At 44.5% G+C, this 14,316-nt stretch overlaps 1 protein-coding gene across 1 annotated transcript; it reads right to left on the bottom strand.

Moving 5' to 3' along the window:
• Positions 1–114: 114 nt before the first annotated feature.
• LOC144153243 (uncharacterized) lies at positions 115–2,339 on the bottom strand. The gene is made up of 3 exons (XM_077684894.1): positions 1,906–2,339; positions 1,500–1,626; positions 115–734 (listed from the first exon to the last, which is right to left on the bottom strand). Exons 1-3 carry the CDS (start codon positions 2,175–2,177, stop codon positions 264–266), a joined length of 870 nt encoding a protein of 289 aa, XP_077541020.1. The 5' UTR covers positions 2,178–2,339; the 3' UTR covers positions 115–263.
• Positions 2,340–14,316: the final 11,977 nt, after the last annotated feature.

Below are 14,316 nucleotides of genomic sequence, written 5' to 3'. Positions count from 1 at the left end.
TCTTTTCAAGCAATCATGTTGTCTTTCACAGGGTTATTTGTTCTTGCTGCTTTTTTAATAGACTATAGTCTTTCTCAGGTAAATAAAGGTGAAAAGTTTAGTCTTTCTGTTTGTCACTTGGTTCAGCCACTCGGCTAAAAATAAAAGTATGCGTTGATAAAAATATTACGTGGGGTTGGCCAGCAAATAAAAATATGCAGTTAAAAGTGATTTAATAAAAAGAGCAGTGATGGATGGGGCATTGCAGAGGACTTCTTTCGTCCCTACAAGTTTTTGTTTGGCCTTGATGCGAAGAACTCCTTCATCATCTCCATCATGCCTATTTGTGCTGTAGTGGCTTGCCTCTGCAGCCTCAGCATTTGCACCTGCAGCCGGTGGCGCCTCTTTTCCGCTTTGGCGGCCCGCAATGAGTCCTCCTTGTGAAGGGCAAGCAGCTGGTGTAATACCGAGGCGTTCGGCCGCATCCTCGCCCTTCCGTTAGTGCTGGTGCCACGGGCTGGGCTGGCTTGCGGTTGGCTTGGCCCAGCAGTGCTTGCTGCAGGTTCGCTGGCACTTGGGCGGCTTGGCCCGGCAGTTGGCCCGACGAGCCCAACGAGCCCATTGCTGTTGTCGCCGTTACTGGGGCCGGCTTGCACAGGCTCAGTTGGCCAAGGCCCCCCCGCATTTTCAGCGTATGCGTCGTCCCACGACGCGACTACTTCGGCTTCTTCCGGAGCTTCGTCCACGACTGGCACCTGTGAACAAAAACATGGCTCCATTAACTCGCACTTGCCATTCCACTACAGGACATCATCATTCCCTCATGTCAAACTCGTTGCACCACACAGTGCAGCCAGAGAGAGAACTTTATTTTTTGCCCACCTATTTGTAAGGAGGACTCATCCTCTCTCTACGGCAGCCAAAAGTCACCTGAGAAGTTGCTCATATCTCTTTTCGATGTGTTCGATTTGAGTATTTTTAGTGACTTGTAAGTTGACGTACGGAGTGGATGACGAAAGCTTGCACTACTATTATGAGGTTTGCCTCTCTCAATCCTTAATGCCTGTTGGCACCCCTTGAGATCAGCCACATCTTTTGATTGGTGCTCAGCTTTAGTGACCCAATGGCTTACCCAGTGTGTTCGTTCACATGCAGCGAACGCTTAGGACTGACTTTTAGCGATGGGAGTTGAATTTCCGTCACAACTACTGCAATGGTTCCTGTTTATTTTTTTTTGTGCGTGTCAGGCCAGCATTCAGTGCATATACATTGTAAAATGTATGAAAGCTGCTCTGCAGCACAAATCGTCAAATTTTGCATCCATCAAATAAAAATGAACAAAGTCCAAGACCAGTGTTTTCAAGAAAATGTGTATCCACATGCAATACATTTAATTAAGGTGTACACTAAGATTTTGCAGACAGAAATCAACATGCTCAGCTACTTTCAACTCATGTACATGCACAAATAATTTCTAGTACGAATGGCGTGCTACAATAATGTAAGAAAATGAAAAGTACCTCCACGTTCTCCTCCACCAGGTCGTCATCATTCATAGGTAAGCTGGCAAGGAATTTGCGGAGGAGCTCGTAGAAGGGCCAGTCTGTTGGCTCCCCGCCAGTCCTCTTCCCGTCTCGGTGCTCCTTCCTTTAAAATATGTAATTATAGAAATCATGGCATACACTGTTTCAAAAAGAGATACAAGCTGCGGTTAGCCTGCATGCAATACAGAGATGACCTCATTGGACTCATGCTAGCAGATGTCATGCCGCTTATGAAGTGTGGCTCGTTGTTTGGATCGTAAGGCGCGCGCGCGGCAGTGCCACCCCGCACGCGCGCGCGCGTACTATTTGCAGTTTGCGAAGCTTCCAAGTAAAGCATGCGTCGCTAAAAAATAAATTCAGAGCTCAATCAAGGGGTACTTACTTAAAACGCTTCGAGAGGTTGTTCAATTTTTGCCGCAGTTGTTTTACTGTATATGGCCCCTCATTCGCCGGAAGCCCGTTGTTCAGTTCTTCAAGCATCTTCACGTAGATTTTTGCGTTGCGGGATGTGGAGCGGAGAGATTCAAGATTGTTCTGCCAGATGTTGATCAGCGCCTTCGTTGTCTCAGTCGTCCACAACACGCGCTTCGCATCGGTCGCCGCGCTGCACTCGCTCATCTCCATGCTCATCTCCGTAACCGTGTACGACGCCATGTTTGCAGTTTGGAAGCCCAAACTTAGGTTGCCGACCGAAGTTAGCGCGGACCATGGTTAGCGGGCTAACTGCAGTTAGCTCTGCCGTGTAACTCCGGCCGACCATGGTTAAGTCTAACTGCGGTTAGGTTAACCATGGTTAAGGGTGCCCGTGTAACTAGGGTATAAGAAGAATCATACGAGGAGTTCCCTAGGTTTCTACCAGTGGTAATGGGCTTCGCTTAAAACGTCCAAGTCAGACTTACGAAGCAGTGTAAGGTATTCCTGGTAATCAGCCAAAGTATTCTTTCCATCGTGGCCCTAACTGTTATCTCAAGCCTGATGCTCTCGTATCGCTTTATTTCGACTTACCTGTTTTCTTTACGGCAGAGAGTACCATTGTTTTATCCGCAAATGTTTCGGTTATCACAGACTTGACACTTTTCCCCGAAAAGACCTTTTTCTCAAAAAGCCATTTTGCGTAAGATTCCTTCTCTAGTTTGGTCATGCATGGAGCACAGGTTTAAGAAATCTTACGTAAATGCTTAATTTTCATTCACGTCCATGCATGAAGGCAAGCAACGAAGCAGTTGGAATAGGATAAAAAACGGTTGTAACCTTTCGCAAACATTATTGGAAGCCAATTTTTGTGCCTGGTTTCGGTCTTGTACGTCCACTTCAAATAGGCTTATGTCCCGAGGAGAAACACTGGTCGATGCACAGTTGCTTAAGAGCGGCAAAGGTCATGCCGTTATGAAATAAAGTATAGAAAATGACAAAGAAAACAGTTCGATTATCGTGTATAATACCTCTCTTTCGCGGGCGTATGACACTGTTACGGTCTCGTATAAAGAAAAAGAAATGCGCAGATATGTTGGAAGGCGGGGCCGAGTGAGCAGCAGCATGGAAGATGGAGCTGGGTTGCAGAGGGAAAATGCGAAGACTGGAAGGGCCTTGCCACCCAGACACGATGGGGAAGAAGGGGTTCGGGTGGGCAAAGGCCTGCACCCGGCAGACGCTCGGGTCGCGGCAAGAACTTTCAGGGCTGCATGGTATGCCCTGAGGGTGGTCAGAATATGCGTGTGTTGCCGGTGCCGAAAGGATGAATGTCACCTGGTGTATCTGGCGGAGAACTAACCTACCAGCGGTAACTAATGACAAATGGAATGGTCTTCGGCAAAGGGCTGCCCGGAAGACACCCGGTTGGCGGCAAGCACTTTCATGGCTGCATGGCATGTCGTAAGCGCGGTCAGAGGACGCGTGTGTTGCCGGTGCCGAAAGGACGAATATCACCTGGTGTATGTTGGGGCGAACTAATCTACCACCGGCCACTAGTGACAAATGAAATGGTCTATGATGCCCATGTTTCGCCGTTCACAGTGAATAGAGCAGTCAAGGGTCCGTAACTGGTGGCGAAACGATCCTTAAATATCTGTATGGAAAAACTACAAAATACAAAGAGAACAGAAAATTATAGTGGGGAAGAACCCAAGTAACGATAACGTGAAACTCTGCTACCTTTACAGAAATGGAAACAAACAAAACAGAAAAGTAAATCGTAACACCATTATACGCGAGCATAACGACGTAACACGAAACATGAATGCACTAAGTGCCATTAGAAAAAAATAAACAGGTCATAGTTCCTTCAACTTACCGTTCAAGCAAAATTGCAAAATTATGATAGTCACCCCGTACCTGAGGTCGGCGACAGCTTCAAGGCATGTGTTGTCTCTTGGATGGTTGATCCCCGGGGTGAGGCGGAGTGCTGGGACTATTAAATCCAGGTGACCGGAACTGCGTACTCTTTATAGGCGTGACTGACCTACACTGTTCAACGAAAGCGATGACTGGGCTGTCTGCGAGGCGCATACGCTCTCCATAGTCGCTCAAATGTGCTCAAGTGGCCTTGTGGAAGCGTCAGTGAGCGAGTCTCCATTTTGTGGAACCTCCTCGCCCCGAAAATGTGGAAGAGCTCAAATGATCTAGTTGGCGTTGATTGTACGCAGGCTTCTCCTGGAGAAGGGGGAGGAGGGAATTTTCGATTTTTGTGATTTTGTGACATTACCAGCTGTTACTTCGGCGCACAGCACCGGGGCGTGTCTCGTCGGCTTTTATGCTTGTTTTGTGGTTGCCTCTTTTCCGTCGAAATTCCGGCATGCTCGTTTTGGGTCTAGAATGTTCTCCACCTCTCTGACCGCGTTGCATACCAGTGATGGGGCGAGGCTTTTCTCGCGAAGCCTGTGACAATTGTGGGTCGGATGGCATGGGTCATCTCTACTGTTCCACCGCGCCACCAGTCTCCACTCCTGCACACTAAACGCCCCAAACTCACATCACCAAAGTCATGATCAATCAGGATTACAGTTCTGAGACTCTGCTGCTATTTATTGATAATGTTAGAACGACTTCTCAGCTTTGACGCAGTTTAACCGACCTCCTTTTTCTTATACCAAGCGTGTCTGACGCTCATTACCCTTGTTAGAGCTCAAGAGGTGTTCCACCCAGTTGTTGTCTAGCAAAACCGTTAGTCACCCGCCTTCATACCGAAACCGGTCTTGTTTGCTGCGATTCATGCGTCCCACTCTCTAGTATCGGGCCGGGTCCCAGGAATATATTACAACCTAAAAATGTTACTTTCTGCAAGTAATCTATTCTTGAACTCTCTGCAGGAGGGGCGTGTTTGGTTCAATGTTTTTGTGGCTGTAGCACTTTAGGAATGTAAAAGCCAGAGAATTGTTTCCGTGCATTTTATTAGCTTCTTCCGAATCAAGCAACGTCTGCCTGAATGTGGTATTATCTTTCTCTTATGAGCCAAGGTGTTCATAGTACCAATGCGACCATAGAATCCCTGGGGCGCATTTTTCGCGGCGACTATGTGGACGTTTGAAGGGGTAGGCGTACGAAATACAGAAAAAATGTTCTGAATATCTGGTGAATGTTAATATTGCTCTTCTTCAGCCACTAAATGGAAAGCAATTACCTGAAACATTAGTACGTAAAGGCTTTTTTAAGTAAGTAAGTAAGTGAATAAAGTTAGCTTTTGCTCCAAAGCTAGTGTCCCACGTATCAAGTAAATGCAGGTACCCACACGCAGCTTGTTGTGGCTGCATTCAGTTTCCACGTGAGCCCCACCTTTTTCCTGAGCCACACAGTATGGTTTTCCCTTTCAATGAATGTAGCATTTAATGCTTTCGCTGCTCCGAACGCGCACATGGTAATCCTTATCTCTGCTGAGCCACATGGATGGCAGGATTATAAATTTTATTTATTTATTTACAGATGTTGCTGTCTCGATACACGACACATAGCAGGAGTGGGTACACCAGACAAAAAAATACATCAAACAACATCAAACAAACCTGCAATACATTTGAAACATAAAATACGGTGAGGCAGTTCTTTCGAAAATATTTCAATTGGTTTTTCCCGCAGGGAACTATCTAGGTTGTTCCTACGTTTTGAAATAAATAGTTTCAAACATCAACAGCGCTTACACAAAAGGAATGCTTAAATAAATTTACAAATGGCTGGAAGGGATCAATGCTATAAGAGGCCGAGATCGGCGCGTAGCTCGTCGAGCTGAATGACAAAACGTTATCGGTGCTTCAATGCAACTGCGGCCCTGTACAATGTTATGTAGCAGAGTAATATGATTAAGCGTTGGTCGAATTGCAGCCAATAACACGAAATATTATTCACAATAACCCAAAATGACAATAACACAAAGTATTAAATACGTGCACAGAATTTTTTCGATTGAATTCCATGCATACAATGGGAAGAAGAAATAATTATAAAAGTGCGGAGCACAGCTTTCAGAGTTAAGTCGTTTGGCTTCTTAGAACAAAAAGAACGTAAGTGCAGTTGGCATATTTGAGCGGCATGTCCCAACTAAAACGAGGAGAAAATGATGCACGAGAAATCATTATTTCTCAATCAAATATTCCCGTCAAAACTTCATTTTTAGGATATACCGAACAAGCAGCTAAACAATGATAAAGTTAAGAGACAAACCACATTATATGCCCGGCAATTAAATCCTAATTACCCCTCGTCACCTTCGACATCGGTTCAACCTCTTGTTAGTACTTTCGACAAATGTTTGGACATATTTTGCACTAACTAATGCCGTAAATTGTTGCCAGGCGAGTACATGTAGCAGTCAGCCATTTTCCACCTCAGTGCGCACGTAAAGCAGAAGCAAATCGGCGGTAAACGCTATACGGCTGATTCTAGTATAATCACGAATAATATTACACTTCCGCAAAATTAAAATGAATGAAAAAAGAACGCCACCGCTTTGCTTAGCAATATATAGTGTATTCGCGCGTCATGAAAACGGCCATTTTTATGTAAAGAGCACCTTTATTCCCAGAGTCAGGGATAAACTGGGAGCGAGCTTGTGCCGGTCAGATTACAAGCACTGCGCCAACATCTTTCGAGCTCTGCTGGCCTGAGGGACAGAACGATATGTATTCACTGTGGAGTGAATATTACCTCCAAAGCTCATTTTTATTTATTTTCTTCTGCCTTCATTTCGTATAGGCTCGTGCGAAACCATTGAAACACCTTCGCCTCTGGAAGCTTAAGAGAGAGAGATTCCGTCGAAGTGCTATCGGGAGATAAAAAGCATGCATTTGATCGACCCCGTAAAAATACAAGTCGGAGTGATCGTTTGTATTGTTTCATATAGTGAATCTCTACAACATCACTAGTGCAAGTCGATTTCCACAAGTATGGGGAACTCGACTGAAGCTATAGTGACCGTAATCACCCAACGGTTTTGCAGGATTACCGGCGGCTGTGGCGTAATGCGAGTGATCTGTTGGAGACAGGCTAGCAGCGCGTTTCCGGCGAAATGTGCGGGCAGCATATTTTCTTATATTTTTGCGCATCTTTTCAAGGCAGGTTTGTAGAAAGCAATGGGAATCGGAGAGGGGTGAGGAAGAGGAGAAGGGAAGGGGAGAAGTAGAGGGATGATTGGGAAAGGGAGGATTTGCGGGGAGAGAGAGAATGTGAATTTAGAAACAGGGAAAAGAGAGAGAAGGAGGAGAATACGGGTTACGTAACAAGGGTGGCAAAAACGCTATCGTTTTCGACGCCATTTGCAGTAAAGCAATCAGATACGCGGACACTCTTTTACACCGATTTCATTCCCGGAATATGAAATCAGCTGCAAAAAAAAAAGGGACGCAGTAAAGTAAGAAAACTTGGCTAAAAAACGGAGACCCATAAAATTGGTACCTGAAAACTAGCCGGCGTTCCATGATGAGCTTAGCATATAAAAAATACACTTGATATTCAAGCTTCATCTTGCGCAAACCTTCCCTAAGCCGGTGGCTTTGTGGCTCGCTCTATGCCACAGGCCTGATTTTAATTTTAAATTTAGCAGACGACTGCGAAAGGTGGGTGTTGCGATTTCACCACAGCTGCTAGTTATTTTTGCCTGGGATCCAAACATACAGTCATGGACAAATGAAATGCGAACGTGAAATCTTGAATCGCCGCGCAAGAATAGCGTGATTTCTTTCCATGCAAGTCAAATTCTCGCATGGCTCCGTAACAGTAACAGTGCTGGGAAATGTGACTTCCCAGATATACCACAACCTCGTCATTATGTGGTTTCCACGAACCGTATTCTATAATTTTGCGTCTTCTGGTTCATATGTTCATGTTCCCTTTTCATTTGTCCATAACTGTACGTCGCCAACACACCCCTATTGCAACACCGCAACATACACCACACCGCAAGCCAGCCACCCATGAGACACGCAGCGGCTGTTACCCTCGAGGGAACTCTGCTTCGCGCCTTCACCTTGCAGGCTCCCAATAGACATTTTTTAAAATGAACTCAGCAGGCCTTGTCTAATCACGTGGTTGGCCATGTTTAAATCGGTGTGATGCCTTTCGTAATCCTTCGTTGTTATCTCTCCATGCATACACCTGCCATCCTCGCCCTCTCTTGCTGTGGCAAAAGAAGAGGTCAAGAGAGTCTACCTCGCTAGCTCACTTGCCGAGCACCGCTGGGACCTTTGGCAATGGGGCTGTGCAGCTCATTTGTAGAAGGGACGGGACGCTGCGCTGTTACAATAAGCAGTGACGTTTAGCACCGCGTGATGCTGCAGCGCAGATAAAAACGGTAGAGTCAGGTCACTTCCCAGGTATCGTTATTAGGTGCGGAGTACCTTAGGACCGCACAATGTCCGTCCGCGTCCGTGCGCATAGCATTTACATTCGCAAAAATATCACACAGGCACCGGCAGGATTCGAGCCTCTGTCTGGTAGACCAGACTGAGTAAGTGTCAGTCGTCTTACCCATTGGGCTGCGACCGTGAGTTAGTACCCGAGAGTCAAACGGCTTACTCCCTCACGTGTAACGGTGCGGAGTACCTTAGGACCTCGCAATGTCCGTCCGCGTTCATCTGTGCGCACACCACCATCACGCGATAACCAAGCGAAATTTGATATGAGCCGTGAGTTGCAGTTTTATTTTGGGAATAATCAAGGCGCCACTCACGGCTCAAATCGAACGACGGTCGGGGCGCTAATCGGACGTCACTCGGGGAGCAACTTGGATGTCATCTCGAGTCCCCGTACTCCGCACCCTCGCCATCATCTACGGAGTGGAGATGGTGCCATTTTAGTCAAAATGTGCTTCCTTGTCATCCAACAGCATAGTGCGCTGACCGCACCACAAAAATCGTTTAGCGGGTATTAGGGAAGACCTTTAACAGTACACAAAACTTTCAGTGAGCATGCTAAAATATTCAAAATTGTCTACATTCGCGTTAACAACACCGCATTCTAGGCAATAGCAAACAAACATGCGCAAGGCATTTTTTTTGTTACGGCACATAAAATCTTTTTCCTTATACTACCAGAGTGAAATAAATTACCCCTTTAATAAGTGTGTTGTCTGTAAATACTCCGCATGCTTCCTGTTTTTGCGCCTTTCTGCTGGGATCTAGGCATAGCCTGAAGTATGAAATAAATGAACATCGAATGAATATTGTTGCACAGCGGCAGGACATGAACCTTGGAAGATGGGAATGATGTATTTACAATATTTGCAAGGCGGCCATTTCAGACACCACGCAGGCTATGCCAACTCGCAGCTTCTTCTTTCTCGGAGGGTCGGCCCACAGCGCTATGCTGCATGTCTCTTTCTGTCGTCTTCTTACGACAATGTTTTGAGAGTAAATAAGATGTTTCCTCAAGGTACACTCCTGTTAGGAAGCAAAGACAAACATTACTTGAGTTTGGATAAAAAAGGGACATTTTACATAGAAACCATGATACAATGGTTCTCTTACGTCGCAAGCAATAAAAAAAATATGTGCGGAACTTTCCTCTCTTTCTTTGGAACGGCAGCTTTCTTTACGCAGGCGGAGCATATCCACTCGCCATAATACAACGCAAAGTGGCCAGATGAAGTTGTTTTGAGTGATCCTACGAGATCCACGTCCTGTCAGTGATGCCCATTCTGACTCGTACTACGCAACACAAAACGTATAGGGCAGACGTAAAGGAACACAGCTACGATTTTGTGCGTCCATAATTTCAAGAAACAACCTCAATAGGATTGTGGTGAGGTAAGGTGGTTAGCGGTTTCAGAGCATCGAACAAATCCTCCTAGAGCTGCCGACATGCGCAGAGCAGACCAACGAGCAATCGAGAAGAACCATAGTGAAACAAGCATGGACTGCGAGGCCGATGCCATCTATAGCTTTCCATCAGTATGCGGGTAACTTTAAACATACCAACTAGAAGGTGCATCGATGACAGGAACCGGGGATAGGATGCGCCACTAGAGGATACGCGAGCCAGCTTGCTTGCTTTCCATTGACAAAATATTGCACGCTGAGGCCGGATTGAAGAAACTTACATGCGAAGAAGAAACGGAAAAGACTAGCACGTGGAGCGTCACTGATAGGCATGGAAAGTGAAGCGCCGTAAAGCACGCGCTAATACCGGTTCGATTACCTTAACGTAAATAGAGTAGGTCCCGTTACGCGACTATCTCTTGAACTGATTTGACAATGACGGTAATTGTTAGGTTCCCTAACATACATATACTAGATATGCGTAGATGACAGCAATGCCGGTTTGTAGTCGGCACCGGGTCCTTCGTTTGCTCCCGGGGTCCTTCTTTCAATGCTCTCACTCACCCTACCAGTTACTCAGTGCAGTCGCGAACAATGCTGCTTCCAATTTCCTTCCGTAGTGGATAAAGCAGGGGAAATTGAAAAACTCGTGCTTGACTGCTGAAAAAATTTCGAATGAGATTCAGATTCCACGAACAAGGAACCTCACAGAAACGATCGCACTTTGGTTATGACAATTCTCCCCTAAAAACACACCCGGATCCACCAATGGTGTGTATACGCCATGAAAAAGTCTTGGTCCAGAAAAGGCGATAATGTGGTTGATGCCTAACTCTAATCAATTTTTAGACAATCTGCTTTTATATGACTGTGTACATAATTATTGTAATTACTGTGTATGTGTAATATTGTGTACGTAATTTGTGCGGCTCGTCTTCAGATTGGCAGAAAGCTCGTAGAAACTCATTCAGACGTGAATTCATTTACAATGAACATAAATGCAACCAAGAGCTTCAGGAATTGTGAGGTTTTAATTTTAACATTACACACGAAGCACATATCGTACATCTGGGTGTCTATATTGATGATTACGCCCCAACGTCAATTCAATAGTTCAATGGTATGAAAAAAATTCGGAGGATTTGGAAGCAAGTACAGGAAAACAATTTCAATCATACATTGCTAAGAGGACAACCACCGCGGGACCAAAAATAATGGTGTAAGTGGAGAGTGAAATTGACATTTCCCGGTCACTGACAACGTCGAAAAAAATAGGTTCTACCAATTCAGAAAGAACAGTGAATGCCAGGAAATAAAGAAGCCCACTACAGTGTGCCGATTCTTTAGTGTTGATGCAGCTCACGTAGCCGTTACAATGAAATGAGCGAAATCGTTTGACGAGATTGTAACGTGATGTTCAGGCCTCGCACGCGAAGATTGAGATACCTTACCGTAAAATACTAGCAACGTGTTGAACAAGCAAGCAAAAGATTAAGAATTTGTTAACACTACCATACCACGTACAGCTCAGGCAATGGGATCTACAGCTCTACAGAAAAATGTCACATAGTCGACTGCCATCAGAGAACAATTAGATCCCTAAAGGAGCAAAAAATACATATTAAGGATTCGTTTTCTCATTTGCGAACCCCTTTGCCTAGCGGGGCTTATTGCGTTGAAGTTGACTGTGAGGGGACTAACAAGATCCAAAGGCAAATACGGTGTAATCTATGGCGAGGCGAAGAGAAAAACGACGTTAGAGTAAAAATGGTTGCAGAAAACGAATCGCAGAAAACGAATCAACGAGACATTACCGCGCCCGTCACTATGTATGCGACAACACATCGTCCGGTTCGCGGATAGGCATGTTCAAATATGTACAAACGCCGGCGTTCAGGATAGCCTATGACGACTCATTAGGCACACTGCTGCATCACGCACCAACAAAGTCTAAGCAAACACTGCTGGCGCAAAACACATCAAAGAAGTGCTCCGCATGAATAAGGCGTGGCTTGCGCAGAATGTTGAGTAGAACCCGCTCACCTTAGCATGGGCTGAGCACCATACCCTAACAGAGTTCTAAGAGAGTTCATTTTCATTTCTGTTCATTTCTAGTTACATAATACATAATTTTGACTTTCCGTTGCTTTACCTTTTGGACGTTACCTATGGCAATAAATGAACACAGCGTTTACACGTTGTGTTCATTTGTCGCCATGCCGGACAAAGAAACATATTTTACCTCTGTTTGCACTAGTGTACAAATTAAGTCGGAATTACTATACTAATATTATAATTTTTGGCGAAGTTTTCACTTCAAACCATATAGCTCCCTGCTTTTCTTGGAACTAAACAGTCTTATTGCCCGTATCTGTACCCAAGAGAAAATGAAGTCATAAGCATTAGGTACACGAAAGGTCTCTGCTTTTGGATTGGCATGTGAGTATCAAAGAAACATATTCTGGTGCAAAACTATCGTTGGCGGTATTGCGGTAAAGTTGGTAAAGTGAGCAACATTCGTAGATTTTACCTCTAACCTCTCTTCAACGCCTTTTTTAACGCAGACAACGTATTTTGTCTTTTTGAGTCAACCGCGTGAGGACGGGGGGTGTAGATGGGCCATTGTATTTGTTACCTAATGTTCAAAAAATCCAAAAATTTTAAAAGTCGCATTTTGCTGTTGTGAAGTTATTGTACGAGGGCGCTGAATTTGGTACAGCTTTGGGATTTTGTTCTTATATTTTGAGGTTTCTATTTTTCCATTGTTTTTATTAATATTACGAGGTTTATGTTTTTACATTGTTTTTAATGCATGATTTTTTTATTTTCGGGCGCGTGCGTGCACGTGCGTGTGCGTGTGGGTGTGCGTGTGCATGTAGCACTTCTAACAATTACGGCAGAGCTGGAAATGTGACGCAGTGCTCTCACATCGGGCCATACTGTGTGAAGTACTTAAATAATTCTCGCAATTAAAATGCAGTAAATATGAGAGGGGCAGATTACGAATTCGTCCTGTTATTGCTGCCTGCATGGTCTGTTGCCAATACCCCATGGAGAAAGTATGCGATTCATACGGTATTGTTGAAATGTACGAGTTCCACGGGCATTGCCTAAGTTTTGTGCATTTCTTTCACTGAGGCTTTCGTAGACCTCAACAAGATTGTACGACAAGTCATGTGCACTCTTATTGATGGGTAATGACGTTTCATGCACTTCAAAGAGTTCAGATTGCGTGCACGTTGTTCTCTGTGAGAGGAGCTTATACTAATTTATAACAAATGCAGAATTTGAAATAACAGTTCCTCACTATTTATAATTTATCATTCTGTCACGTATGGATTAATAGGGTTAAATGATATGTTATCGTATCTCATAAAAAACTAACAAATGAAATATCAAGACCAGGCGTAGTTCATGCCACGTATTTGTAGTACAATTCAAAATATAAACCCGGAAAAATAACAAAAACGTATAAAGTTAGAACATTTCATAATTTCTGATCTACCAAGCGTTAACATAAGAATTGGATGTGATGAAAGTGCCAAGATACAATAATACAGCGACTAAAGTCGAAGGGCATTGGCACCGTCGAAACAAAGGAAATAGACAAATATATTTCAGCATTCAAGTCAGTGTTCTAACTACCGCAATGAATAGTTGGTTATTTCTACAAAGAGTGCACTGTGTCCACTAATAAAGAAATTTGATGTTACTGGCTAATGGTACGTGCTAAAATGGACGCACGGCTTTCCAAAGGCCGTAACTGTTCCGGCAAACACGAAAAAAAGACGAGATGAGGGGGAATGAACGCAGAACTACCAACTTTGTTCTTCTCACGACACACTACCAGTATTCAACATATACTATTTTCTGCCGCATGCCGTATCAACAACCACAAAATCCTATTTTGGCTTAGGTCAGAGAGGACGTGTATTAAAGCAGACATAAACGATTGCTTACCGTGGAGCATGTTCAACGTTTTATGCGGACTGCCACCGGACTGCCTTTTTAGCCCGCTTTGCTGGTAATTTTACAAAAGAAATATGCTTCGTATATTCTCCTTGCTTTTCAATTTCCAGGAGACGAGACAGGAGGTACTTGCGGTTGTTGGGGTATGCGGGTTGTTTGCTGATATGTCTCTGCTCAGCTCTGGGAATAATAATGTTGGGAATTCAAATGTACGGGCATCCACTATTGTCGCTGTTCGCGTTTCCTCGCACCTGTCTACTTTCTTCTTTTCCTCGCATGCTAGCTAAATAACTGTTTTTTCAAGAGCATGAAGGAACTAGTCAGCCACAAAATATTTGGACGTGGAACAGTGATTGTACAGATCGACTTGAATGATTCCGTATAATGCGAAAATAATTTGAAATAAGGCAAACAACATATTTTCACAAAAATACTCCACTTTTCAACCGCAGAAAAGTAGGTGTATTGCCGCAAAGTGGTTGTTGGTAGACAACCAGAGAGACGACCAACAAGAGGTTAGGCTTTGACGGTCTGGCGCGTGCATGCTGATGGCCTGCTGGTGAGCTTAGACATCGCCTGAAACT

This window comes from Haemaphysalis longicornis, unplaced genomic scaffold (genome assembly GCF_048455015.1).
Source record: "Haemaphysalis longicornis isolate Haplotype H1 unplaced genomic scaffold, Haemaphysalis longicornis Haplotype H1 scaffold_1, whole genome shotgun sequence".
In the NCBI taxonomy this organism is placed as follows: Eukaryota; Metazoa; Arthropoda; class Arachnida; order Ixodida; family Ixodidae; genus Haemaphysalis; species Haemaphysalis longicornis.
This window is presented reverse-complemented; position numbering and strand designations above follow the sequence as displayed.

Bases quoted from the DNA above. Each gene is read 5' to 3' on its own strand.
- LOC144153243 (XM_077684894.1), bottom strand. From the start codon at position 2,177: ATGGCGTCGTACACGGTTACGGAGATGAGCATGGAGATGAGCGAGTGC. The intron at 1,627-1,905 runs GTAAGTACCCCT...CATATTTTAAAG, and splicing joins AACCTCTCGAAGCGTTTTAA to GAAGGAGCACCGAGACGGGA. The intron at 735-1,499 runs GTACTTTTCATT...TTTTGTTCACAG, and splicing joins TGGTGGAGGAGAACGTGGAG to GTGCCAGTCGTGGACGAAGC.